General features: G+C 49.8%; 1 protein-coding gene across 2 annotated transcripts in view; it reads right to left on the bottom strand.

Moving 5' to 3' along the window:
- Positions 1-472: 472 nt before the first annotated feature.
- NRTN (neurturin) overlaps positions 473-26,366 on the bottom strand; it is a 38,861-nt gene continuing 12,967 nt past the window's right edge. Inside the window, exons 2-4 of one of the 2 annotated variants that reach the window (XM_020971452.2) lie at positions 19,660-19,866; positions 10,221-10,419; positions 473-1,368 (exon numbers count right to left, since the gene is read on the bottom strand). In XM_020971452.2, coding sequence (XP_020827111.1) covers positions 920-1,368; positions 10,221-10,392 — 621 coding nt within the window. In that variant the 5' untranslated portion in view covers positions 10,393-10,419; positions 19,660-19,866 and the 3' untranslated portion in view covers positions 473-919. The remainder of the gene's footprint in view (positions 1,369-10,220; positions 10,420-19,659; positions 19,867-26,366) is intronic. The other variant, XM_020971456.2, reaches the window with a different exon arrangement.

Raw genomic sequence — 26,366 nt, forward strand, 5'->3', positions numbered from 1 at the left:
GGAAACTCTAATTTAGTCATTCCTACTGCCTTATCTACCAATGGAAAACACTCCAGCCATCCCACTTCTTCACTCTGATGGAAACTTTATGCCAACCATCCCACCTCCTTTTTTATTTCAGTGGAAACTATCCTAATTATTCTGCCTCCTTAGCTCTCTAATGAAACCAACCCACTCACATCCTGCTTCCTTATCAACTCAGTGGAAATTTTACTCCTTCCATCCCATTCCCTTATTCCATCCATGGAAACTCTATCCCACTTCCAGGTTATGGTTGGGTGGAAGGAAATTCTTAGGGACCTGAGTGAGGGAAAGGAAAAGTAGAGAGGATTCAGATAGAGCCCTCAGGACAGCCCAAATGAGAGTTTCACAGCCTGTTGAAGTTGGGGCCAACTGGAAGGCAACCCTCCTTCCTCTCTCCACCTTGAGGCCAATGGTATATCCTCTCCCTGAGGCTAGAAGGAGACGGACAGAAGTATCCACTGGTATTTTATATAGATATAGATATTGCGAGATTCACATATATAGAATATAATTTCCTGTACAAGGTCAGTTAGTTACTCAATGAAGTATATACAATCAGGCCTGGCAGGGTCACTGCCAGTTGCAGGAGCCCTTTGGTTCCTGGGATGCCAACGCCATGTGTCCTCTGTCTCAGGGCCCCTCGAGCTCCTCATACCTCGCCCTGGTTGGCATCTTGACCCCCTGGGTCCGGAGGATGGGGTTCAGGGTGTCTGGTGAGGTCTTCTGAGGAGGCTACCCATGGCCAGGGTTCAGGATCACTCTAGCATCAGCATGGTGGGGTGGTGAGGGAGGGAGGTCAGAAGAGTACCCTATGGGGGCCTCCTATCTGTGAGTGTTAGGCTGGTGGCACCACATAGCCCCCAGGTGAGGTAGACAATGCAGAGCCCAGGGGCTCTCACACGCACCCACACTCCTTGGCTGACAGTTCGCTGACCGTGTGGTAGCGATTCCGGGAGTCCAGGAACGACACTTCTTCCTCATAGGCCAAGGGCCTGCAGCAGGGCCGGGCCCTTATTTTCTCCTTGCGCACACGGCGCCGCTGCCGTAATCGGCGCAGCCCAAGGTCATAGATCCTCGCAGCTGCCTCACATGTGCCGCTGCAGTACCGGAAGAGGATGGTTTCATCTGACACGTAGCCCAGGCCAAGCTCGCTGACGCTGACCTCCAGTTCCCGCAGGCCACACGGCTGGTGGCGGACCCGGGCCCGCTTTCGCCGAGCCCCTCCCTGGCCTGAAAAGGGCAGTGCGTGCTCGCCAGAGTGCCCTGGTGGGCTTGACCTCTCCACCAGTGCAGATAGGAGTTCCCGGAGCTCCCCTTCTGTGTAGCTCTCAAACAGGGCTCGGTCTGCAAGGGAAGAGAGACAGGGAGATGGGGGTTAGTGCAGCTGCAGGAGCCTGCCCTGCCTTTGGCGTCACCTAGGGCCAATAAAGAATGCTGCATGTGGAGCTGGGAGAGCTGGGTTTGAATCTGGCCCCAAATACTTAATGGTTGTGTGGCCCTGGGCAAGTCACTCTGCCTCTGCTTCAGTTTCCTCACCTGTAAAATGGGGATAATAATATGCCTACCTCCCCAGGTGGTTGTATGGATTAAATGAGTTATTATTTGTAAAGGATTTAGCGCAGAGCTTGGCACATGGCAGGCACTTAATATTTCCTTCCCCCCTTCCCTCCTTCCTTCCCTCTTTCTCTTCTTCCTTTCCCTCCTTTCCCCACTCTTCCTTCCTCTCCATCTCTGGATCTCATTTTTCTCTTTTGTAAGATAAGGGAGTTGGAATAGTGTATAGATGTTACAGAGAAGCAGGTTTTGATGCAGCATAGGATTTGGAATTGGAAGAAACCTTGTAGATTATCTAGTCTTACCCCTTTCTTCATTTTACAGACAAGGAATTGGAGGGTTGGAGAGGTCAAGACTTCCCCGAGGTCATATGTCTAGGGTCAGAGTCAGAACTTGAACCCAGGTCTTTTGGATAGATACAAAGTCAGGATTCTTTCCAAGGTGATGCATTGCCTCTAACAGGTCACAAGAATTGTCTAGTTCAATCCTCTCATTTTACAAATGAGGAAACTGAGACCTGAGGTAGGGAAGAGCCTTGCCCAGCATGACACAGGTTAGCAGAGCCAGGATTCAAACCCTGGCCTGCCACTTGCACGTCCAATGCCTTGTTCACTTCAGATTTGCTTATCATTAGGAAACCAATCACTCTGCTGTCTCCTTGAGTCTGATCCTTCAGGACAGCACCTTGGCTAGCCAGAGCCAAGCTCAGCCAGTGGCTGCCAGGCGTGGCAAACCCAGTGGGGGAGGGAAAATGGGGGAGAGGCTTGCATACCCCAGAGGGAACTGTTTCTGCCACATGTCCCAGATGCTCCTTATTTCCAGAACTTCTACCCCTGTGGAACGTTCTCTGGGCCTGAAGCCCTAGCATCTGTGGGGACCCAGCTGTTACACCTCTGGTTCTTATGACTGACCCTCCATCAGCTGCATTTTCCCAACTGCCCAATGACTTAGCAAGGGTGGGATTTCTGGGGCAGCTGGAAGGGGGCCAAGCTGCATGGGCCCTGCTGCCCTTAGCCAATTAGAGGAGCCAGAACTTCCCTCCCGGTGTAACAAGCTCCTCCATTTCATGTGTATACACACATCATGGTCCTTGGGGTCTTTAACTAATGCTAAGCCTGGACCCTTACAAGTGCTGCCACGAGGCAAGCAGGGAAGGGGCTATTTGTCCCCCTTTACAGATAAGGGCACCAAGGCCCAGAAAGGAGCAGTCATAAGGAGGGTAGGGATCAGACCAGGTGAACCCTAAGACTCCTTCCAGCTCTAGCCTCCTCTGTAGTGGGAAGGATTCTAATCCTAAGACCCGGATTCAGGTTCTGGTCCTGCCACTGATTGGTTGTGTGACGTTGGACAAGTCCCTCTCTGTCTCTGGACCTCAGTTTTCTCATCTGTAAAATGAAAGGGTTGGCCTAGATGGTCTCAGATTTCCTTTTCAGCTCTGACATTTTTCAGTTTGGGATTTATGAGTGAGCCCCAGTGGAGCAATCTCAGGCATCATGATTGGTGAGAAGACAGGACCCTGGATTCAGAGCAAGAAGGAAACTAAGAAGGCCCTCAAGTCCAAACCCCTCCTTTCCAGAAGAGCAACTAAGTGCCTTACCCAGAGTTCCACCAAGTATAGATAAGTTACTGCTACTAAGTAAGTTACTACTGCTGAGTGGCTGGTTTGCATTTGAACCCAGGTCTTCCTGATTCCAAGTCCAGTGGTTTCTCCACTATATCATGATACCTCCACAAGGTCCTCACTGCGTAGAAGGCCACCCAGGCTTAGGGCTTCCCATCTCACCTTGCCCAAGCCTGCTTTTTCCAGTCAGGGATCCCAAACAACTAAGATTTACCAGTAGGGCTCAGGACAGGAGCTGGAACACAGCCCTGTTCATCCTTTGTGGCTCAGAGAGGAAATCCTAGGATTAAACTCTGCTCTCGCCAGAGGCAGCATGGGGCTACACCTGGATTGCAAAAGGAGGAATAAAAAATGTACTGGGGGCCCCAGGCATCTGCTCTGGGCTGCTTTTTTTGGAGATGGTGTCGGGGAGCCTTCCAGGTAGCTGGACTCTGTTAGGTATGAGGCTGGGTCAGGGACACACAGAGAAAAGGCCCACAAAGGCTCCGAGCAGAGGTTGGCATCCTGATCAGGAAGCTTTCAGCCTCTGGTTCTAATGCAGGACAGGGGTATTTAGCCTGGGGTCCTCCTCTGGCAGTCAGTCTGGGGAAGCCTAGGGACCCCTGTTCAGAAGAATATTTTTAGATGTACAAAATAAAATATGTAGGATTGCAAAGAAAACCAATTCTGTTGCAATATAGTATATAAAGTATGTGTATATACATATATATAAATTATACACTATATGAGTATATACTATATAAGTATTACATATGCATATACATGTATATGTATGCACTGTATATATGTGTGTATGTGTATATGTGACATGTGCATACATATATGTGTGTATGCATTTACATGTATGTTGCGCTTATAGTATGTGTAACATGAATGCGCATATGCATTATATTGCTGTATATGGAACATGCATACACATGCATGCACGTGCATGTGTATACTCTGTGTGTATGTGTGCATATATACACGCACACACACCCCTACACATTTTAAACAAACAAGTTCATGGCCCCAGATTAAGAACGTCTACTCTACAGAACCAGGAGAACAATTTATGTAATAGTAACAGCATTGTAAAGACGGACAACTTTGAGGCACATGGAGATCAAACAAGGCAGGGACCAACCGTGATTCCAGAGAATTCACGACAGAGCATGTTGCCTGCCTCCTGACAGAGGGCGTGGACTCAGGGAGCACATTGAGACAGACATCTTTTGGACGTGGCTAACAAAGGACTGCATTCTGCGTGGCTGTATGTATTTGCTACAAGAATTTTGTTCTTTCTTTTTCAGTGAGGGCAGGGAAAGAGAGATGAGAGGGAGAGAAAAGAGATATCTGTTGATAGCAAAAATAAAATTAAACTAAATTTAGTTTTTTTGACAGAAAGAAACCCTTGCTGCAGACTGCAAAGTCTGTCTCCATGCTTGTTCCTTTCGGTTTCTGGCTCGTTCTTTTTCTGCCTCCGCTTTGGTTTCTCATTAATTTATGGCTTCCATAATCTCTGTCTCTTCTCATTCTTCTCTGTCTTGCACTGTCTCTTGCCTTTCTTTTGTCACTTAGAACCACAGACAGAGCTGGAAGGGACCTTAGTGACTATCTAATTCGACTCTCCCTCAGGAAACTGAGTCCCAGAGGACAATCCAATTCTATTCAAACTTTTATTCAATGCAAGACACTGGACTAGGAATCGACATTCATCTAGCTTATTCAAGTTTGCAGAATGCTCCAGGCCCCCAACACCTCACCATGAGGCAGGCCCCACAGGTAATATTATAGTCATTTTGAAGATGAAGAAACTGAGGCTCTGAGAGTTAAATGTTTTGCCTGGGATCACACCGGGAGGGAGGGTTAGAAGCAGGGCTGGCACAGAGTCTTCTTGACTCCAAGCCCAGTGCCCTATCCATTGTGCCAAACTGTCCCTCAGGAAACTTGGACCATGAAATCGTTGGAACCTCTCTGGGCTTAGAATCCTAGGCTTTAGAGCAGAGAGGAACCTTAGTGGTTGGCTAGTCAATGCCCCCTTTCAGTAGATGCTTAGAGGCTAAAAGAGGGGAAGGGTCTCAACCGAGGTTCTGTATAACTGTCACATCTCACTCTTCTTCTGTCTGTCTGCCCATTTCCTTCCTCTTCCCTCTACAAGGGGCTCCCTGGAGTTACATATGGCAGCTTCGCTAAGCCCACAGTCACTGAGTGGGATTTTAAGTATTTCATTAAAAGGAAGCTGAGGGGCAGGGCAGGGCAGGGGAGAGGAAAGAAGAGACAAAGTATAGAGACAGGCCTCTAGGGAGGAACGTCCCTCTTCTGCCAGGCGGTCCTGGTGAAGGGGAGGGAACGCTGGTCTTTGGAAATTGGGCTTTTTCAGAAACAGGGGCCTGGCTGGAGCGGCCTCCTCCCGGCTCTTGGGGTTATTCTGTTTCCCAGCATCTCTTAGAAGTCCCTAGGGGAAGAGGCGCTGATGATTGATTTCCTGGTTTCCAAGGAGGGGCATATCTGACCAATGCCTGTGTGTGTCCGCACTGTTAGACTATCCTAGGATGAGACAGGGTAGGGGGCGAGGGTGTTCCTGAGGTGAGGGGTCACCCAGTCCCTCCCCCTGCATCCAGGCATGCGCCTTAGTGGGGCCCACAGTGAACTGGGCTGGGGCCTCTCGGGGAGGAATTCTGAGTTTGCAGCCGTTCATTTATAAACACACCTGTCACTGCCTAATGTGTGTGCAGATGTGTAGCTGCAGCAGGAAAGGGGGGCCTTTGGGGCTTCCCCACCATGGGTTGTAGCCATCTGAGTAGCCCAGGCACATGCGTGGTTTGTGCTTGGGGGCACCTGCTAGTGAGGACCTGGCCCAGGGTGGCGGGCTCAGCTGGTGGCGTCCAGTTTGTTTCCCAGCAGCCCTGCCTCGGGTCTGTCGGGGCTCCACCCCAGGGTCTGAGCCCATTAAAGGCAGGTAGAAGTCTGGGCTCCGTTCTCCAAGCTCCATGATCCCTGAAGGTACTACCCTCTTCCGTGGGACTCCACGTTGGCTTCCCTGTCCTCCATATTCTGAGGTCTCTACCCTGGAACTCACTGTGTCCTCCACATTCTGATTTTTTTCAAACAGCCCGTATGCTGTGGGCTCTCAGCTCTGTTGGCGCCTTGCCCCGTCCACCTTGCTGTGGGCTGGCTCTCCTCCTGCCCACTCCCTCTGTCTGGGTAAACAGGTGGCTCAGCTTGGCCAGAGGATGTCGCTTACAGCCAAGGCTGGCAGCCACCATCATGGTGGGGGGTGGGAGCGGGAAAGACATGCAACCCCTGCTGTGCTCATGATTTCCAGATGTGCCTGCCGAATCCCCAGAGGGTGGGGGTGGGGAAGCTAAGAGGGACAGATGGGACAGCTGCCTAGCCCTGAGGAGAAGCCTGCAATGAAAGCAAGGCTGGTCAGAAGCATGGGATGCCGAGGGCCACCCATGCCCCAAATGGTGTCTGAGAGGGTGACAGCTCTGAGGATATTCCGGTTAGTACACCCAGATCTCTTTCGTTATTTCACAGAGGTGGTGTAGTGCAATGAGCAGAGCCCTGGGGTTCTAATCCTAGGCCTGCCCTTGATGCATTGTGTGAACTTGGGCAAGTCACTTCCCACCTCTTGGCCTCAGTTTCTCTAGCTGTAAAAGGAAAGGGTTGGACATGATAAAGCCTCAGTTTCTTTCTAGTTCATTCTATGTTTTAAGGGCCCTTCTAGCTCTGACATTCTGGGATGCCCATTCTAAGGACCCTTTCAGCACCAACATACTTACGTTCTGTGTTCTAAGGTCTCTTTTAGCTCTGGCTTTCTGTGTCTGAGTTCTAAGCTGTCATGTCTACCCTGAGCCTGGGAGCTCCAAAAGAGCACGGCCCATATCTTTCCCACAGCCTAATCTGTACAAGACTGGGCACATGGGGGAAGGGGGAGCAGCATGCCTTGGTGGATGGACCAGGTCGGCCTCTGTCCTGGAAAGGAGTCAGAGGCAGGAGGATGCTGCCACAGGGCACCCAGGGCCCTGCCTTGTCTCTGGGGCAGCTCTCCAAAGGCGCTGCCTGGGGCCCCTCCAGCCCTTGGCCCCCTGCCTAGGGTGTAAAAGTTATTCCCTGTGTGAGCCACAGCCCCATGAAGGCTTTTCCAAGCTCCTGCCTGCGGCAGGGAAGGAAGTGAGGTTGCCTCTGCGGCTCTCTCCTGTTTGTCAATTGTAAATGCAATAAAGCTCGATTGTTTTATGTGAAAGGGCAGCTTAGGGCATCAGAGGGTAAAGTAGATGGGCACGGGCACAGGCTACCATGCCCACGTACACAGGCGCACTGGCATGGTGTAGACAGACACGGTCTTTGGGAGCGCGGACACTCATGCATGCTGACAGCATAAGTGTGCAAGTGCTTGGGGACAGAGGGACGCAGGCGTACACATGGGCCCTGACACTTGTACACTCCACATGAGTGTGCATTTGTATGTTCAATGAACCATGCATGCGTGCCTGACTGCACACGGGTATGTGATGTGCAGGCATGTGTACTCACCAGTCCAAACCTATCTAAGCACACACTGGCATACCAGTTTGTACAGATGCCATACACACACACACATGCATGCACTCATGCAAACGCTTGATCCCCAATGTACACGTTCTCAGTTGTACAAGTGTACAAACATACATGAGCATGAATGTGCCCTCATATATCCACCGTGTGAAAATTACCCGTCTTTCTCATTTGCATAATTGCTCACAGCTCCTGAAACCAAAGTCAGCTGCTAGTGGAACTGGTCCCACAGCAGGGCTGGCGCCTTGAGCGTGGGATGCCTGGTTCTTAGACCCTGCCATGGACCCAGGCACTTTGCCTCCTTGAGGGCCTGGGCACAGAATGGCTACAGTTCAGCAGCATCCTCGTGAGGTGGGAAGAACCTTGGACAGAGAGTCAGTCAAAGGCTCTAGATCGAATCTTCCCTGCACGGCCTCCAAAGTGTCACTTTGGACCTCAGTTTCCTTCATCTGTAGAGTCGGGGGTTGGCCTAGATCAGGGGCTCTTCACCTGGATCCCAGCGCCTTGTGTTTTAAAGTATGTTGATAACTATAGTTCACATTATTGGTTTCCTTTCTAACCCTCTGCATTTTATTTTCTGTAGGGGTCCAGGAGCTTCCCTGGACTGTCTGACACGGCGTCCCTGCGGCCCCAGCTCTAGGTCTCATCATCTCCAAAGCTAGAAAGGGTGGATAGCTTCCTGATTCCCCATGGCTAGGAACACAGCTTAGTGATCATCCCCTGAGGAGAGGTCATGAGAATGGCTGCCTGGCCTGGGCAAGTAAGTGAAATCCCTGGTTTCCTTTAAGACCCAGGTCAAGCCCTAGCTGGGGCAGGAGGTCTTGCTTGGGCCTCCAGTTACCAGCGCCCCACCCTCGCAAGGTTACCTTCTGTCAGCCTGCCTTCGGTGTGTCTTACACACACACACACACACACACACACACACACACACACACACACACACACACACACATACACACACACACCCTGTACCTATTACCTCCCCCATTAGAATGGAAGTTCTTTGAATATACAGACTATTTCACTTTAGTCTTCATATCCCAGACTTAGCATAATTTCTGGCATGCAGCAGGTGTTTAATAAATGCTTCTTGATTATTATTTGTGCGTATGTCTATGTCTACAAACTTGTGTCTGTAGCTTGTGACTGTGAGCGCATCTGGGAGTCCCGAGCTCAGCATGCATGTCTCTGAGTTGATCTCAGGCACATCTCTGTGTGTACTTCTGTCTCCATATATCTCTCTGTCTCTTCCATGTCACTCTGTTAGTCTGGGCCTTTCAGCTTGAAATCTGTGGTCCTAGGACCCTTCGTGTTCTTTCTGAGTATGTCTCTGCCTACGTCTGGGAGGAGATCTGTGTGCGTGTATAAGTGTATGTCATGCTTTTATTCTCCAGTTTGGGCTCAGGGACCGGGCATGGGGCCACAGACTGTGGGGAGCAAAGCTTGGCGCCGGGGAATGGGTGGGGTGGGGCAGGGGCTCCAAGGGGAGGGGGTGGCGAGTTTATTGACATTGGGTCAGGTCTTAGGGTGGTGGTGCTGGGAGGTAGGGGGAAAGGCCTTGGGGACTGGCTAGCTCCCAGGGCTGGTGGAGGGGGTGGGGTGGGGGTAAATCCTGGATTTCAGCTTACTTTTTAGCCTTCACTTAGCAGCTGGTATGGTCTGGGGGTGACTTCTATAGAGCCTGGATTTGTAAGGCACTGTGGCAGTGAGGGGATGGGCAAGGGTTGGACTGGCCCTATACCTAGCTACAATATGATGCTGTCCACTCAGCCTAATGTAAATACCCTGTCCCACCTCCCAGCCCCACAGCAAACCTCTGTCAGTCCCAGGGCAATGGCAGGAAGGCCATCAGAACCACAAGACTGGGATTTGAAAGGGACCTTCCACATCATATATATAATCAAATCCCCTCATTTTACAGGGAGCTACAATCCGCACTCAAGTCCTCTGTCTCCAAAGTAGGGCATGCAGAAGGTCTTTGTAGGAAGGTGAGAAGGTGTGGCATGAAAACCAAGAGGTAGGGTCATGGTAGGGGAGGACCATGGAACACCACCAAGGGTGCAGGCTGGGTGGGAGGCCCTAGGGCACAGTGGAGCTCCTAGACACATGTGAAGTCAACCTCAGTGCCTGCTGGGTAGAAGGAAGATGAGGCCCCTGCAGATGGTGGCCCACTCTCCACCTAGGAATCATCCTCACAAGGCACCTAGCTTGGGGCTTGGCAGGAAGCAGGAAATTAATAAAGGTCTGTTGACTTCAATTTTGGTGGTTGGGGGGCAGAGGGCAGGAAAGGGACAAATGAGAAGAGATGGGAGATTATGGGACAAAACAGGAGAAACGGAGAGAGAGAGAGACAGAGGGAGAGATTAAAAAGAGAGAGATGGAGAGAGAGGGAGATAAAAAGATGGGAGAAGGGGAAGACAGATAAAGAGCAAGAGGGAAAGCAAACCAGGTCCAGAGAGCCGGGGAGGGAGAGCCTTACACTGTGAGATGAGGGGCCAGCGGGGGTCCAAGGCCCGAGGAGGCCTACGCAGCGTGGCTCGAGCACCAGGTCCGAGTCTTCGGTCACTGCCGGCCAGGTCTCTGAACACCCAGATGGAGAGCATGGAGCTGCAGAGCACAGAGACCAGGGCCGCCACCTTCCATAGCTTCATTGTCAGTCGCCACGGGACATTGGCCTCCTGCAAGACACGTGGGCGGCAGCACTTAGCCCAGGGAAGATCCTCAGTGCCCAAGAGGCCCTTGGAGGTCTGAGTCTGAGAGTCAGGCTCTAAGTGCAGGAGAGCTCTGAGGGAGATCTCTCCAGGGGCCCTAATGATCAGGGAAGGCTTGGGGGAGGGGGAGAGGAGGGGGACATAAGCCAGGCCTTGAAGGATGAGGAAGATCTGCAGAAGGGAAAAGGAAGGGGAGAATGTTCCGGGGGGGGGGGCAACCTGAGCAAAAGCTGGCACAGGCTGAGATGTGCCTGGCATGACCTGGGGTCTGTCTTGGCCCTGCCATTGACTTTCAAGGCCCTTCTCCCTCCCTGGACCCCATTTTCCTCATCTGTAAAATAAAGGGCTGGGAAAGGTTGGAAGCCTAAGGTTCTTTCCCACCCTACTGTACTGAACTGAAGATAGGAGGGGGGCTTTGAGTTCAAGGTCAAGGGGTCTAGATGTAATGCTGTGGGCTTCAGGAAATTACTGAAACAGGAGAAAAATCTGCAGTGGAAGGTGTCCTAGGAAATCACAGAATGTTAGCATTAGAAGGAAGCTTAGACATCATCTAATCCAGCCCCTTCATTGGGGAAACTGAGTCCCAGAAAGAGAAAAGGAGTTACCCAAGGTCACAAAGCAGACCTGAGAGACTAGAGCCAGAGGTGGCATCCAGGGTCCCAGAAGACCGACATTTTTCCTTGTAGAGACAGGAGAGGGAGAGATGGATGGTATCCCTCGTGCTGGGATGGGGCCCCCCTGGCCCTGGGCCCGGGTCCTTGCCAGATCTGGGATCAGGAATTGCCCTGACAGACAGCCCTGTTCGGACTTGCTCACCAAGGTTCTGTGGAAAAATGCCTGCAGTCTGGGGTGGGGGACAAGGGGCAGGCTGGGAAGACTCTTGGCACCAGTATCAGGATGGAGAAAGAGCTGAGCCCTGGCTTGGGGAGGGGGTAGCCTCTCTTCTTGTGGCAGGGAGAGACACAAAAGGCTGGGTTTAGGAGGAAAGAACTCGTGGGCAGAAAGAGCCCTTGTGGGGTGGTGGGTGGGGGGAGTCCTGCCTTATGTGACCACAAGCAAGTGGACTAAGCTTTCTGGGCCTCAATTTCCCCCATCTGTAGAATGAGGGCTTGGGACGAGGTGGCTGCTGAGATGGATTCCTTGCAGCTCTGAGTCCTGGGATCCTAATCCTTCCTAGAGGACTTGGATTTGAGAGGCTCCCTCCCATGTTAAAAGGCCCTTCTGAAGCCACTTAGGGGAGATTATAGAACAAAGCCCTTCTGAAGGCTGCAGGAGCAGTGGGTATTGGCAGGCACTTGGGATGGTTGACTCTAAAAAGAGGGGTGGAAGAAGGAGGGGCTGGATGATACCTAAAGTCTCCTCCAGCTATAAATCCCATGCTACCATGCTCATTTGACAGCTGGGCCCTGATTTCAGCCTCCCGCTTCTCTCCAGCCTCGGTGCAGAGAGGATACCGCTGAGTCACAGAGCTCCCGGCCAGGTCCACATAAGTACCCTCAAGGCAAGGGAGCTGAGGGAGAGTCGGGGTCAGGAGAGACCTGGGTTTAGACTCTGGCTCTGCCACTTACTGGCTATGGGGCTCTGGGAAAGTCAGGCTTCTCTGAGCCTCAGTTCCCCTCACCTTTGTGAAATGGGTATGATCCTCCAACTACCTGCTTCCCAGGAAAGCATTTTATAAACTTGAAAGTCCAAGAAAATTGGAAGCTGCTATTTTTATGGGAAGCAGGGTTGGGGGCAGCCTCAGTTTCCCTCACAGGTAAGATGCAGCGATTGGATTAGACATTAAGGTCCTTTCCATCTCCAAGTCCTAGGATTCTTTGGACCACCTTTTAGGGGGAGAGGGCTGAGGAATGCACAATGAGGGTCGAAGTTGGGGGCAATGAAGTTGGGGTGGGGGTAGAGGAAAGCCAGGGGCCAAGGCGGGGCTAGGGGCGGAAGGCTTCATGGGATGGCTGAGGCTCCGTTTACATTCCCAGGCTGCCGGGTAAACATTTACACTGGGCCTCAGCTCTGAATACTTTCTCCAGAACAGGAAGTCAGGGCCTGCCAGGTCCAGGCCCTAGAATGGAGCATCAGGAGAGCCAGGCTGGGGTGTCTAGCGGCCTGGGCTAGCGGGTGGGTGGGCAGACAGTGTGGTGGCCAGAATGGGGTCAGCATGTGGGCTTAGCGGTGATGGGGAGAGGCAGGGTAGATGCTGGCAGTGTGCACTGAGATCCCTCTTTTCGGGCCGTGTCTGGAAAAACAGATGTTGGACCCTAGGATCGGACAGAGAATCTTCAAGGTGAAGAGAACGTTAGGGAGCACGGAAGTCCAGGGGTTGTAGCCTGAGGTCCGTGGACGCCCAAGGGGTCTATGGATAGATTTCAGGGAGACTGGAAACTTGGATAGGAGGGGGAAAAAACTACATCTTTATTTTTTTTTTACTACCTTCTAACTGATATTTAGCATTTCCTTTTATGAATGTAGGCAATAAACCATTCTTCTGGTAAGGAATACATACCATAGGCTTCCCTAGACTGCTAAAAGGGGTCTATGACATACACACAGAACAGTTAAGAAGCCCTGCACTAGTCCAGACCCCTTCATTGTCCGGAGGAGGAAACAGAGGCCCAGACAACACCCAAACCAGTATTCGAAGGGGAGAGAGGAGGGATGGAGATTGGAGGGAGGGAAGAAGGGAAAAAACATTTAGATAGCACCTACAGTATGCTAGGCACTATGTTAAGCGCTTTACCAATATTATTTCATTTGATCCTCACAACAACAACCCTGTGAGGTAGATGCTCTTATTATCCCCATTTTACAGTTGAAGAAACTGAGGCAGGCAGAGTTGAGTGACTTGCCCAGGGTCACATAGCTAGTAAATGTCAGAGGCAGGATTTGAAATCGGATCTTCCTGACTTCAGGCCCAGTGCTCTATCTACTGTTCCACCTAACTGCTTCTGGTGCTGGAGGGGAACTTGGAGACCATCTAGTCCAGTCCTCTACAACCTGTGGTCAGAGGGCTGCTTATGGCCTGTGGGCATGCCAAAGGATTTTGGGAGGCCCTTGAAAAATATAGAGGATGTTTTCCTCTACATTTTTTGTGGGGCTGCCCAAAATCCTTTGGCGGGCCCCAGGTTGAGCAGGCCTGACCTAATCCAACCCTTTCATTTTACAGATGAGGAAACTGAGATCCAGAAAGGGGGAAGAACTTGCCCAGTGTCACACAACTAGTCAGTGGCAGGACCAGAATTGGAATCCAGATCTTAGGACTCTAAGGGGAAGGTTCTTTCCAGTCCCCAAGTTCAAAGGGGCCAGATCAGGTTGGCATCTTTCTTTCTGGAGCAATAGGTAAGGACACCCATCTCTTCTTCTGGGCTCAGGCTTATCTGGTCCTCCAGGGTCACCAATGCAAGGGGAAAAGATCATGTCTACCTCTCTCTGCTCTGTCATCCACCCCACCATCTCCATCAACACGGATACGCAGAGACACATAAGCATTAAGTGGCAGAAGCTTGAAGGGTCGGGGGAGGGCTGTTACTGGAAGAACCCAGGTTCTCTTTAGTTAGAGGTAGGAACCACTGGGGAGCTGGGGGAGGTGGGGGATGGCCCTACTCCTTTCCCACTCCACCTCTCTCCATCCATTCAGCTTTGGAACTCCCCGTTGGAGTTGAGCTGTCTTGACTAGTGAGTGAGTGTACGTTTACCTGACTCATTTTTCTGCTAGCCCCAACCCAAACCACGCTTCCCATCCCCTAAAGGAGTCCACCTAGGCCATCTTGGCCATCTGCTCTGATGCCACATGTGCAGCTGATCCTCCCAGTCCTCCCCTCTCCCACACTGTAGGAGTAGTAGTCAGCTCAACACCACCATTGCTTCTGGACAGGACATTTCAGTACTGTCCGATGGATCAACGCACCATCCCTGGAACTCTCCAGATCAAAACTCCCTTCCCTGGTCACCACTCACCCATATGTGTTGTCTCATCTTATTAGAATGCCAATTCCTCTGTGAATTGGTATAGCCAATCATGGAAAGCAATTTGAAATTATGCAAATAAAGTCACTAAAAGATCCATACCTTCCGACTCTGAGAATCCACTGCTAAGCATATACCCTAAGGAGGTCATTGACAAAAAAAAAAATAGCTTCCATACACGATGAAATATTTATAGCAGCCCTTTGTGTGGTAGCCAAGAAGTAGGAACAAAGCAGATGCCCATTGACTGGGGAAAGCTAAAGTGTGGTATATGAACACGATAGAATGCTATCAGAAACAATACACCTTCCAGGTTGCCCCACCACTGATGACAGGGTTTGGGTCAATGTTGAACTCCAAGGCTGGAGGAAATTTATCCTATGATCTTGTCTTCCCCTCTCCACATTCCATGCCATCTTATTCCTCTCCCCACATCAGGTATAATGCTCCTTTTTTTACTACAACCTCATTTCTTCCCCATGTCACTCACTCAATCGACAAACATTTATTAAGCACTACTAGTGCCAGGAGACACGTGGCGCAGCAGGCAGAGCTCTGGACCTGGACTCGGGAGGATCTGAGTTTAAATACAGTCTCAGACACTTGCTGGCTGTGTGACCCTGGGCAAGTCACTTAACTTCTCTTTGCCTCAGTTTCCCCAGCTGTAAAATGGGGATAATAATAGTACCTACCTCACTGGATTATTGTGAGATAATGTTTGTAGATGCACTTAGCACAGTACCTGGCACATAACAGGCACCATTAAAATGCTTATTCCCTTGGAGTTACAAATACAAAGAATGAAACAATCCCTGTTTTCAAGGAGCTTAATCCAACTGGGAGATGTGTCTTCCTATGTATTATGTGTATTTATATATATATACACACATATATATGTATGTATTATATGTATATACTTGTTTCCCTAGTTTATATATGTATATTGCATATATAGAAATATATGTATATTTATATATATATATATGTGTGTATGTATGTATATTATATATACAAAAGTATATTATATATGCATATATATTATATATATATGTTATAAAGAGAATAAATACAAATAAATTAAAGGTAGCTAATGACAAGGTAGTTCAAAAAGGAGGTCACCAGCCGTTGAGGGGACCAGAAAAAGCTTCATATAGAAGGAAGTATTTGAGGGAAAAGAGGGATTTGTGAAGGCAGGGGGGAGAGGGGAGTACTTCCAGGCTTTGGGGAGATGGCCAATGCTAAGGCACAGAGATGGGAAACTAAGTGTTGGCATGAGGCACAGAGAGATCTCAGACACTTTGGCTGCATCATACAGTGCAGGATGGGACACTTATATCCAATGAGGCTGGAAAGATAGATCGAGTACAGGATTTGAAGGGCTTTCAGAGCTAAACAGGGGAGTTTATATTTGATCCTAGAGGCAATAGTCAGCCACTGGAGTTTATCGGGTAGGGGAGTAGCATGGTCAGATCTTTGCTAAGGAAAATCATACCTGCCTCATTACCACCGCACCATGGTAGGAATCTGAGTTGAGTCAAGAGTCTGAGGTGACCGCAAGCTCTATAAAGACAACTTAAAAAGCCACAAGCTCAAAGCAACAGCCCTCAAAGCTAATGAGATCTGGGGCTGCATTGAGAATCACAGCATCCAGGAATAAGGAGATGATGGCCCTCAGTGCTGGGAGCCATATTTTAGGTAGGACATGACAAATTGGAGGAAGGTGGAGGGGCTGGAGATCCCGGAGAAGATATTAAAGGCATCTCAATATTTGTAAAGCTCTCTGTAAACCTTAAAGTGCTATTAATTAGCTAGTCATCATTAGCTTCTGTGGATTATGTATGTACTTTGCTAGGTAATAGTACCTGTCATCTCCCTAATAGAACATAAGCCTCTTTAGGGCGGGGATTGTTTCATTCTTGTCTTTATAGTCCCAGAGCTTAGGACTGTGTCTGACACAGAGCAGGTGTTTAGTAAAAGCTTGATTGAAAAAGTAAGAATTAGGGTCTGTCCTCCTGTCTTCTGGAACACTGCTTGTCTTCCAGCATTTGAAAGGTTGGGTTAAGAAACCATTTTTCCCTGCTATATTTTTTCTCCTTCCTTCTCATCATGTCCACAGAGCCAGGACCTGGAGGTGAAGGGCACCAGCTGAGTTGTGTGGAGAGGTTGCAGAGCGAGTGGGAGGATGGAGAAAGCCTTTGCCTGGCCTCTGCAGCCTAAAAGCACTTTCCCAATGCTTCACCTCAGATAGCACCTAGGGAGGTCTGGGAAGGGGAACCTTAGGGAAACCAGGTCTCCCAGGGTTAGGCAAACAAAGGTAGCCTCATTTCTATAGCCTAAGATTTATACAGGAGTTTCCTCGGGATAGCTCGTCACAATGACAAAAGCACTATGATACTTGGGGAAACTAAGGCTCAGACTAGCCAAGTCAAGGTCAAATTGGCTCCTAAGTTTGCAAGCCTGAATTTGAACCGAGGTCTCTAAGTCCAGTGTTGTGTTTTGTTTGTTTTTCCATTTCCACTTTCCATTCCCAAGCTTTGGGCATTGTTATGAAATCTCAAGTAGTTTTCTTCTTAGAAAACCTTCCCAGCTGGAAGGGATAAAGGGAGGGAGGGATCAAGGAAAGAAGGTTTTGTGTTCCTCCCTAAGACCAGGAGAGAAGCGGGATCTGGGGAGTAAGTACAGCTGAAGGGGAAAATTTGTCCTGTGTGGCCCCATCAGGCAGGACCAAGGCTAATGGACGGCATCTCCTAGGACCAAAAATATCAGACCTGGAGGAATCCTACAACAGAGTAATGCCAGAGCTGGAAGGGAACAGAATATCAGAGAAGGAGGAAGCAACCTGAGAACATGGAACATAGAATGTCAGACCTGAAAAGGTCCTTAGAGAAATCATCTAGTTTCCTTCCCATATTACAGATGGAAAAACTGAGGTGGAAGAACTTGCCCAAGGCCACACAGCTGGGACTGAAATCCAGCTCTTTCAACTCCAAGCCACTGCACCATGCTAGTGACCGGTCCCTGATAAAGAGGCCTGCGGGAGGCAGATTTGAACTCAGGGCAAGGAAGGGCTTCTTACCTACCAGAGCTGCCCAACAGAAGAATGAGAGGCCTCAACTCCCTGTCCTTGGAGGTCTTCAGGCTTAGGGTGGACGACCACCTCTTTGAGATGCTGTGACAGGTTTTCCTAACCTGGGTCCAGGAATTGTTGTGTTTTTTTTAAATACTGTGATAACTGCATTTCAATTGGTTTCCTTGTTAATCCTATGGATTTTATTTTATGCATTCAGAAACACTGTTCTGAAAAGGGGGTCCAGACATCACACTGACTGCCCTGCAAACAAAGTTAAGCACTTCTGGAGGGGATGTTCTCCTGCACCAGTGCAAGGAAGAGAAGGGAATTCTGAAGTCTTTCTAGCTCTGTGTCAAGTTTAAAGCCCCAGTCTGGGATTTGAAGAGTGGCCAGCACTGCCCCTTTCCTCCTTCCCCAACTCCCCACACTCAGCCAGCCTCTCCCTGAGATTAAAACCCTGGTTTTACAACCCGCTGAGGTGCAGTGGGATAACAGGCTGGCGAGGGAGCAGAGGGCCAGGAGATGTGGGCTCGGATCCCAGATGGGCCCTTGACGCTCCGGGGAGTCCTGGGTGAGTCCTTTACCTAGAATCATGGAGCTGGAAAAGGACCTCAGAGGTCATGGAGCCCAAACCCCTCATTGTAAAGATGAGCAAACAGATACAAGAAGCAAGTTGCAAAGTCGGGGTCTGTACCTGACTTGAAATCCAGCGCGTCTTGCTCTGACTCTCTGGATTTTAGTTTTCCCATCTATAAAATAAAGGGGTTGGTGGATTTATTTGGTTTTCATTTTGTTTTTACATAGGTGGGGAACTAAGGATACAGACCATTGCATCAAGTCAGAGATGCTGTTGACACATTGATTAATTTGGCTGACCTGCTTTTATCCTATCTTTTTTTCTTCTTTGTTATAGGTGGTGGCCACAGTGGTGTATATATTTGGAAATGAAGGTGAGGTAAAAGTGAGAGACAATAATTTTTTTTTAATGAGGGTTGGACGGAGGGGCAGCATCGTCTAGCAGAAAGAACACTGGATTCAGAGTCAGATCGGAGTCTGAAGAATGCTTATTGCCTATGGGACCTAACCCCTCTTTGGCCTCAGTTTCCCTATATGTAAAATAAAGGGATCGTACTCAGTGATCATTAAAGGTTCCTTTCAACTCTAATGGCTCGTGACTTGAGTGATGGAGGACAGGATGCACCCACAATATCTTGCTTCTTGAGAGCTGAATATAAGATTCAGTGATGGAAGCAACCTTATAAATCATCACTCTTCATAATGACAGTAATAGCTGATATTTATATAGCACTTCCTATGCACCAGGCACAGTGCTAAGCACTTTACAAATATTATCTTGTTTGATCCTCACAACAACTGAGAGGTTGGTGCTATTATTATCCACATTTTACAGTTGTGGAAACTGAGGCAGGCTGAGGTTAAGCCGCTGGCCCAGGATCACACAGCTAGTAAGCATCTGAGGGTGCATTTGAAATCAGGTCTTCCTGACTCCAGGCCCAGCTGCCACTGGGTGCCTACAACGTTTTACAGATGAGAAAACTGAGTCTCAGATAAGCTTCCATTTCTATGGCTAGGAAGAAGTGGAACTGAGATTTGAACTCAGTTGTTCTGCAGTCTGTCTTAAAACACCGGAGGACAGAGTCAAGATTCAGAAAGGTCAGGACTGGCTAGGACTCGAAACCCAGTCTAGCAAAATGAAACTTAATTGTTATAAATGTAAAATATTCCACTTGAGCTCAAAAGATCAGCTTCGGAAGAGCAACGGACAGCAGTCCGTTCAAGAAAGATCTTGGTTTTAGTGGACCTGCAAGGTCAATGTATAGATATGTGTGTGTGTATAAATGTGTATTGTTTAGCTGTGTCTGTATGTGTATTTATGGGCAGCTAGGTGAAACAGTGGATGGAGCGTGTGTGTGTGTGTGTGTGTGTGTGTGTGTGTGTGTGTGTGTGTGTGTGTGTGTGTTTATAGTTAGATCTCGCAGCCAATAAGGCCAAAGAAAGGCCCAGGGCCCAGGGTCAGAGAGGTAATGGTACAGGAAATGGGGATTTTTCTTTCACATGGAAAAGGGATGAGAAGGCTGTAGTCAAGTAGCTGAAGACCTGGGATTGAAGCTAGAAGTGCAGAAGGCAAAGTTAGGGTCGATTGAGGAAAAGCCCACCTGACAGTTGGAGTCTGCCCTAAGCAGAAGGAGCTGAGACTCAGATGATTCTTCAGGTCACAGCCGAGCCTGCTCATCTCTTCATTACATGCTCTATTAACAGCTGGATTCTCCTCAGCAAGGAAGTTCTATGTCAGCCAGTCACTCTTGCTTTTGGGAAAGGGATCTCTACCTTGGCTGGTACTTTGCCTTGTGTCTGAAAGGAAACTGATTGTTCCCACAGGATGGGGAACAGAGAGGAATTAGGGACTGGCTGGGAGTCGGGGAGGGTGCTTAGACAGAGGGTGAGCCAGAATGGGGAAACTGGACATTGGCCCAGCTCCTTCTGTTGGAGCTCTTGGCTTGGAACTATGGTGTTATCTTTGGCGAGAGCTGGTTTCCAGAAGGTGGGACACACCTTTGTTCTCACATCATCAGCCCAAGGACACGGGAATGAATCACTCACTGGTCACCTCTGGATTAGCTGAGGCATGATGATAACTGGTCCCCCCTCTCCTTCCATCCATCTGGATAATCCAGAATTGACGGAATGCCGCAGGATAGTTTAGACAGAGGAGAAAATGGTCACCACTGTCCCTGCCTCTGGGGTAGGCTTCACTGGAAATACCCACATCCTCCAGCCACCTGGTTTCATTTTGGTCCTCAGTTTCTCCAGCCATACAGTGGATATAGATAATAGTGAAGAAGAGGAAGACCCAACCTAGTGTCTGCGGACAAGACAGCTGATTCCCATCTGTACCTGACTCCCTGACCTCCAGCCTTCCAACCCTCCTGTGGGCCTCTGCTTCTCTGTCTGTATAATGGATGGTCATAGAGGGGGAGAATGGCAGGAGAAATGGAACAGGGATCAAGAGGATAACCTGCCCTGAGCCTTGTTCCCTTCCCCCACTACACCAAGAGGCCCCAGCGAGGGGCCAGAGAAGCTGAGAACTTGGGTACCTGAGACCCCCTGCACCCACTGGGGTAGGGGTAGGCCTCGGCCTGGAATGCCTGCCCCCCACCATGGGCCAGCCTTCAATCTCAGGTCTGGGGGTAAGAGGAAGGAATTGTTGGGAGGGGGTAGGCAGCACCAGGACCTGATAAGGTTCTTGTAACAATGGGGCCTTTCTCCTCGGGGGGTCACCCAACAGGTTTCTCCCTGGCACAGCCTCCCTGCTTGCCCTCCCGCCCATTGTGAGAGTCGTTAGGAAGGCTGGGCTCGGGCTATAAAGCAGGAATTTGGGGTGAGGGCTGCCTCCCTCTTCCCCATCCCAAGAAGCTAGTGTGGGACAGAGGAAAGGGCACTCGGCTGGGAGTCAGAGACTATCTGTGTGGCTGTGGGTGAGCCCCTCCCTCTCACCAAACCTCAGTTTCTCCCCCTCTGCAACATCTAAGCAGTCTTTAAGGGCCCTTCCAACTCTAAATCCCATGAACCTGCCAGCGGCTGTCCAGCTCAGAGGACTTGGGCTGCTCCCGTGGGCCTGGGATTTCTGCTTCTCCCTGCCCTCTCCTAAAAGCAAACATCTCTGACCAGGGAAGGGGCAGTAGGGGTGGAGGTGGACATCATCACCAATCCAGGACAAGGATATTTTGTGGAGTTCCAAACGCATCCTCCAGAATCCTAGAAAATCAGAGCCAACAGGGCGCTTAGAGACCATCTATCCAATTTTGACAGAGAGTGAAACTGAGGCGTGGTCCTGGGTCTCCTGACTCCCTGCCCAGAGCCCTCTCCACTATCCCAACCTGTTAGGGCTCCAGCATTAGGGGGTGTGGGAGTCTCCCATCTTTATCCCCTCACATCCCCCTAAGGATAGCAACATGTGATACTGGAAAGCGCAGTCCCAAGTCTGAATCTTGGCTGTGTTTCTTACCCGAGAAAGTACCTTCCCTTCCCTGGGCTTCCAAATGAGGGGGTCTTACAGGCCTTTCAGCTCTAAATCATGCTCTGTCTGGTACCTTTGACATCAGCCTGCTCCTGGGCAGGTGGCCACATATATATACACATATATGTACATACCTACAGATGGGTCTGAACATGGTACCCGTCCTTCCAGACTTGCACATGGGTACGTAGACACATGCACACAGCAGTGCATGCACATGCCCCATGGATACGCAAGAAGAAAGTGTAGTATAAGAAATGGAGTGAGCCTAGTGTTAGGAGCTACTCCCTAGGACCTGGATTCCAGCTCTGCTACTTATTATCTGGGGATCTAGGATATGGATGATTTCTCCTAGACTCGATTTCCTTATCTGTAATGTAGGGAGAAACAGGGCAGTGGACAGAGGGCTGGATGTGGAGTCAGGAAGGCCTTCCTTGCTGTGTGACCCTGAGCAAGTCACTTTGCTATCAAAGACTCAGTTTTACTATCTGCAAAATGGGTGTGATGACACCTGTAGGATCTTCCCTCATGGGATTGTTGCAAAGCTCCAACTGAGGTGACGTGCACAAAACACTTTACAAAATGTTAACAGGCTCTATAAATGTCAGTATTCATTATTATTACCTTTCTCTCAGGCCATGGTGAGGCTCAAATGGAACAGTGAATATAAAGCACTTAAGGAAAGTGTCAAATACTATTTAATTGGGTAGAAGGGAAGAAGCATTTTAGGTGGCTGCAGTGGACAGAGCGCTGGGCCTGCAGTTAGAAGGACCTGAGTTCAAATCTGGCCTCAGAAATTCACTAGCTGTGTGACCCTGGGCAAGTCACTTCTGTTTGCCTCGGTTTCCTCATCTGTAAAATGAGCTATAGAAGAAAACGTCAAACCACTCCGCTATCTTGGCCAAGAAAACCCCAAATGGGGTCATGAAGAGTCAGACAGGACTGAAATGACTGAACAACAACAACAAGGCCCTACTATGTGCCAGGCACTTGCTGAGCACTTTACAAATATTATCTCATTAGACCCTCACAACAACCCTAGGCTATAGGTGCTGTTATTATCCCCATTTTACAGTTAAGGAAACTGAGGCAGACAGAGGTTAAATGACTTGCCTAGGGTCATACAGCTAGTAAGTGTCTGAGGCCATATATGCACTCAGGTCTTCTTGACTCCAGGCTGGGCCACCTAGCTGCCCCATCCATACTGTTATCATCGCTAATGCACAGGTATATGCAACCCCATATGTCAACATGCACAGAAGTACGGTTAGGTAACAAATGTACGCGGACTCCCCCGTGGATCTGTGGGCACGTGCATGCAGGCACGAATCTGGGAAGGATTCTTGGCTGAGGTGGGTTTCAGTCGGAGGTGAACAGGAAGGGAAAAGGGAGAAGTTGGAGGGATTTATGGGACAGCCCCCACACTGGGCCTTCTCTAAGGTTTTCCTGGCTCCAGACTGGCTCCTTGGAATCAGAGGCACTATCAGTTCTTGGGGCCCAGCTGGACCGGGGTCTAGGACAAGGGGCCCCTTTGGTTTTCAATACTCATTTCCCTCAGGCCCTTCAGCCCCTTTCTAGGGTCCAAGACACTGTGCAAGCCATGGGGACCACCGAAAGGGGCTCAGTCCTGGCCTCCAGAAGTGGGGGAGGGTCACTGAGCCAGGGAAGGGGGAAGCTTATCAAGGCTGTCACCAAGACGTTGGAATGTACTGTTGTCCAGCCCTACCAAGGGCCCATTTAAAGTACAGCATGTCCCAAAAGTCCGAGTGCGGTTTTAAGTTTTACTAGCTTAAACCCACATTCGGACTTTTGGGACACCCTGTATATAGGATTGAGCTACATAAAAAATGATCTGGGAGAAATACCAGAAAGAAACCCCTGGCTGAAGACGCTAAAAGGGAGGAGGGCTTGGCAGAGGTAGCTTATGGAGCCTGAAAGATTCCTCTTTTTACAGAGAGGAAAACAGTCTTACAGAGGGCACTGGGGCATTGAAGTGTACCAGAAATCTCGCTGGATTTGGAGTCAGAGACCCAGAGGAGTAAAGCTTGCCTCTTTGGGGAGTGATTTACCCTCTCTGAACCTCAGTTTCCCTATGTGAAAAATGACAATGGAGTGTGTGTGAGAGACTAGGTAATCTCTATGGTCTTTTTCAGCCTGAAAATCCCATGATCCTTTGGACTAGAACCCAGCTGTCCCCGACTTTCAGCCCAGGCTCACACCATCCCCTTTCTGGGTAGACTTTCTGAACAAATCAGACCTTCCGCCCAACCCTGAACAAAGTGAAGTAGGTAGGGGCTGGGATAAATACCAGGTGTGACTCTGTCTTGGGCCTTCTTTTCTCTTTCCACTTCTCCCTCTCTTAGTGACCTCATCAGCAGCCATAGGTTTAATCTTCATTGCTATCCAGATGACTCCTAGATCCCTACATCCAGCCCCAGTATCCCTCCTGAGCACCAGGACCCCATCACCAACTGCCTATATGTTTCCAGTTGGATATCGTATGGACAGCTCAGACTCAACATGTCCAAAACAAATTCATCCTTGCCTCTTGACCTCTTGATCCAACTAGTTGCTAATGCCTGTCATTTTTCTAGCATCCCTCCCCTTTTAGGCAGCTAGGTGTTGAAGTGGATAGAGCTCTGGGCCTGGAATCAGGAAGACCTGTGTTCAAATCCCATTTCAGACACTTCCTAGCTGTGTGACCCTGGGCAAATCACTTAGCCTCTGCTTGCCTCATTTTCCTTAACTGTTAAATAAGGATAATCATAGCATCTAATTTTCCTATAATATTTGCAAAGCACTTGGCAGATAGTAAATGTTTAATGAATGCTCCTTTCCTCTCTGCCTGCCTTCCTTCCTTCCTTCCTTCCTTCCTTCCTTCCTTCCTTCTTCCTTCCTTCCTTCCTTCCTTTCTTCCTTCCTTCCTTCCTTCCCTCCCTCCCTCCTTCCTTCTTTCTTTCTTCTATCTCTCTTACCCTCTTTCTCTTTCTCTCTCCTTCCTTCCCTCCCTCCCTCCTTCCTTCATTCTTCCCTTCTATCTCTCCTACCCTCTCTCTCTTTCTTCCTCCCTTCCTTCCTTCCTTCCCTCCCTCCTTCCTTCCTTCCTTCCTTCCTTCCTTCCTTCCTTCCTTCCTTCCTTCCCTCCCTCCCTTCACTTACACAGCCACAATTCTAGTTCAGACCCATCACCTCTCAACTGGATCACTACAATAGTCTTCTAGTAGATTCCCCTGCCTCCAATCTCTCTCTCTCTCTCTCTCTCTCTCTCTCTCTCTCTCTCTCTCTCTCTCTCTCTCTCTCTCTCTCTCTCGGCTCAAATCCCTCCTCTTCCCAGCTGCCAAAGTCATTTTCCTAAAGCGTGTGTGACCATGCCACCCCCCACCTCAATAAACTCTAGATGGCCTCTGGCATCAAATACAAACTCCATTATTTGCCATTGAAGTCTCTTGGCTCAGACTTTGCCATCATTCCTCTGTGTATACTGTGGTCTGGCCGAGCTGGCCTTCTGGTGGTTTCTTGCATGTAACTGGCCTCCCATCTCCATGCCTTTGCACAGGATGTCCCCCAGGACTGGAATGCCTTCTTTCTTCACCTCTGCCTCTTAAACTCCCGAGCTTCTTGGAAAGCTCAGCTTAGGTGCCACCTCCTACATGAAGCCTTTCCTGATCGCCACCCTTTCCAGCTGCTTCCCCCCAGTTACTTCATTTTCCCTTTGTCCATATTTTGTGTTTGCGTATATATGTGCTGGTTGTTTCCCTTGATGAAATGTAACACACACACACACTCCACACCACCCCCCCAGCCCCCCACCCCTGCCCAGGGCAGGGACTGCTGGCTCTTTTCTGTTTGTATCCCCAGGACTGAGCATGGTGGCTGGTACATAGTAGGCACTTAATGAATACTCGCTGATTGATTGACTGATCGATTTGAGAGAAGACATGGCAGGTGTCCTCTGTCTCAGGCCCTAATTCCAACCTCCGAACAGAGGGGAATGAGCCCGTGGGAGTCCCTGCTCATGAGTCAGGCAGGCTGCAGGCAGGGGCAGCCAGAAACTGCTAATTACCTCCCTTGCCAGCATCGGCAGGCATCATTAGCCCCATGGAAAGATGCCCAAAAAATACAAACAACAGCCCTGCCAGCCTGCCCGTTCTGAGATAAGCCGAGGCCCCAGAGCTCAGCATCTACCCATCTCGGCCGCCCCTAGCAACCCAAGCCCCATTGGTGAATGGAAGAGGGCCCACTGAGTATGGGGGACTCACTCTGGCCTCCCCTCCTGCTTCCAAGGATGTGGCCTTAGAGAAAACAGGCCTCCTCTTCCAGGCAGCACTCTGCTGACACTGGGATGGGGACTTTCCCTGACCTCAGGGAATGCACCCTAGGACCTGTATCTTAAAAGGCTGTATCAGGGGGGCACCTGCTCTGGCCCAAGGGTCCCTGAGCTCCCATGGTTTGGATGGGGAGAGACTGGATAAGACTAGCAGAATGCTGAAAGTAGCAGTCAGGGACACCAGCTGTAGCAGCCCATCCCACAGCTGCCCCACCCCAAGGCTGAGCCCAGGGACAGTCTGGGAGGGGCCGCTCCCACACGGAGTCATCGCTACCAGTTTCAGAGGAGGCCATGTGTGCTCTTGCCCTGGGATGTTTTTCTTCCCTTTAAAGCATGGGAGCCCAAAATGGTAGAATGAGTAGCTGAGCGGAGCTGATCTGAGTCTGTATCCATACTTCTTCCTCGATGCCTTTCAATACATCTGTCTTGAAGACCTCTGTGTGCCTAGGCCTGGGCTTTGCCAACCTGGAGAAGGAGAGTGAGTGGGGAAACCAGTGTGGGCCCTGCCCTCAGGGGGT

The sequence above is a fragment of the Phascolarctos cinereus genome, unplaced genomic scaffold (genome assembly GCF_003287225.1).
Source record: "Phascolarctos cinereus isolate Bilbo 61053 unplaced genomic scaffold, phaCin_HiC Scaffold_4;HRSCAF=312, whole genome shotgun sequence".
NCBI lineage: Eukaryota > Metazoa > Chordata > Mammalia > Diprotodontia > Phascolarctidae > Phascolarctos > Phascolarctos cinereus.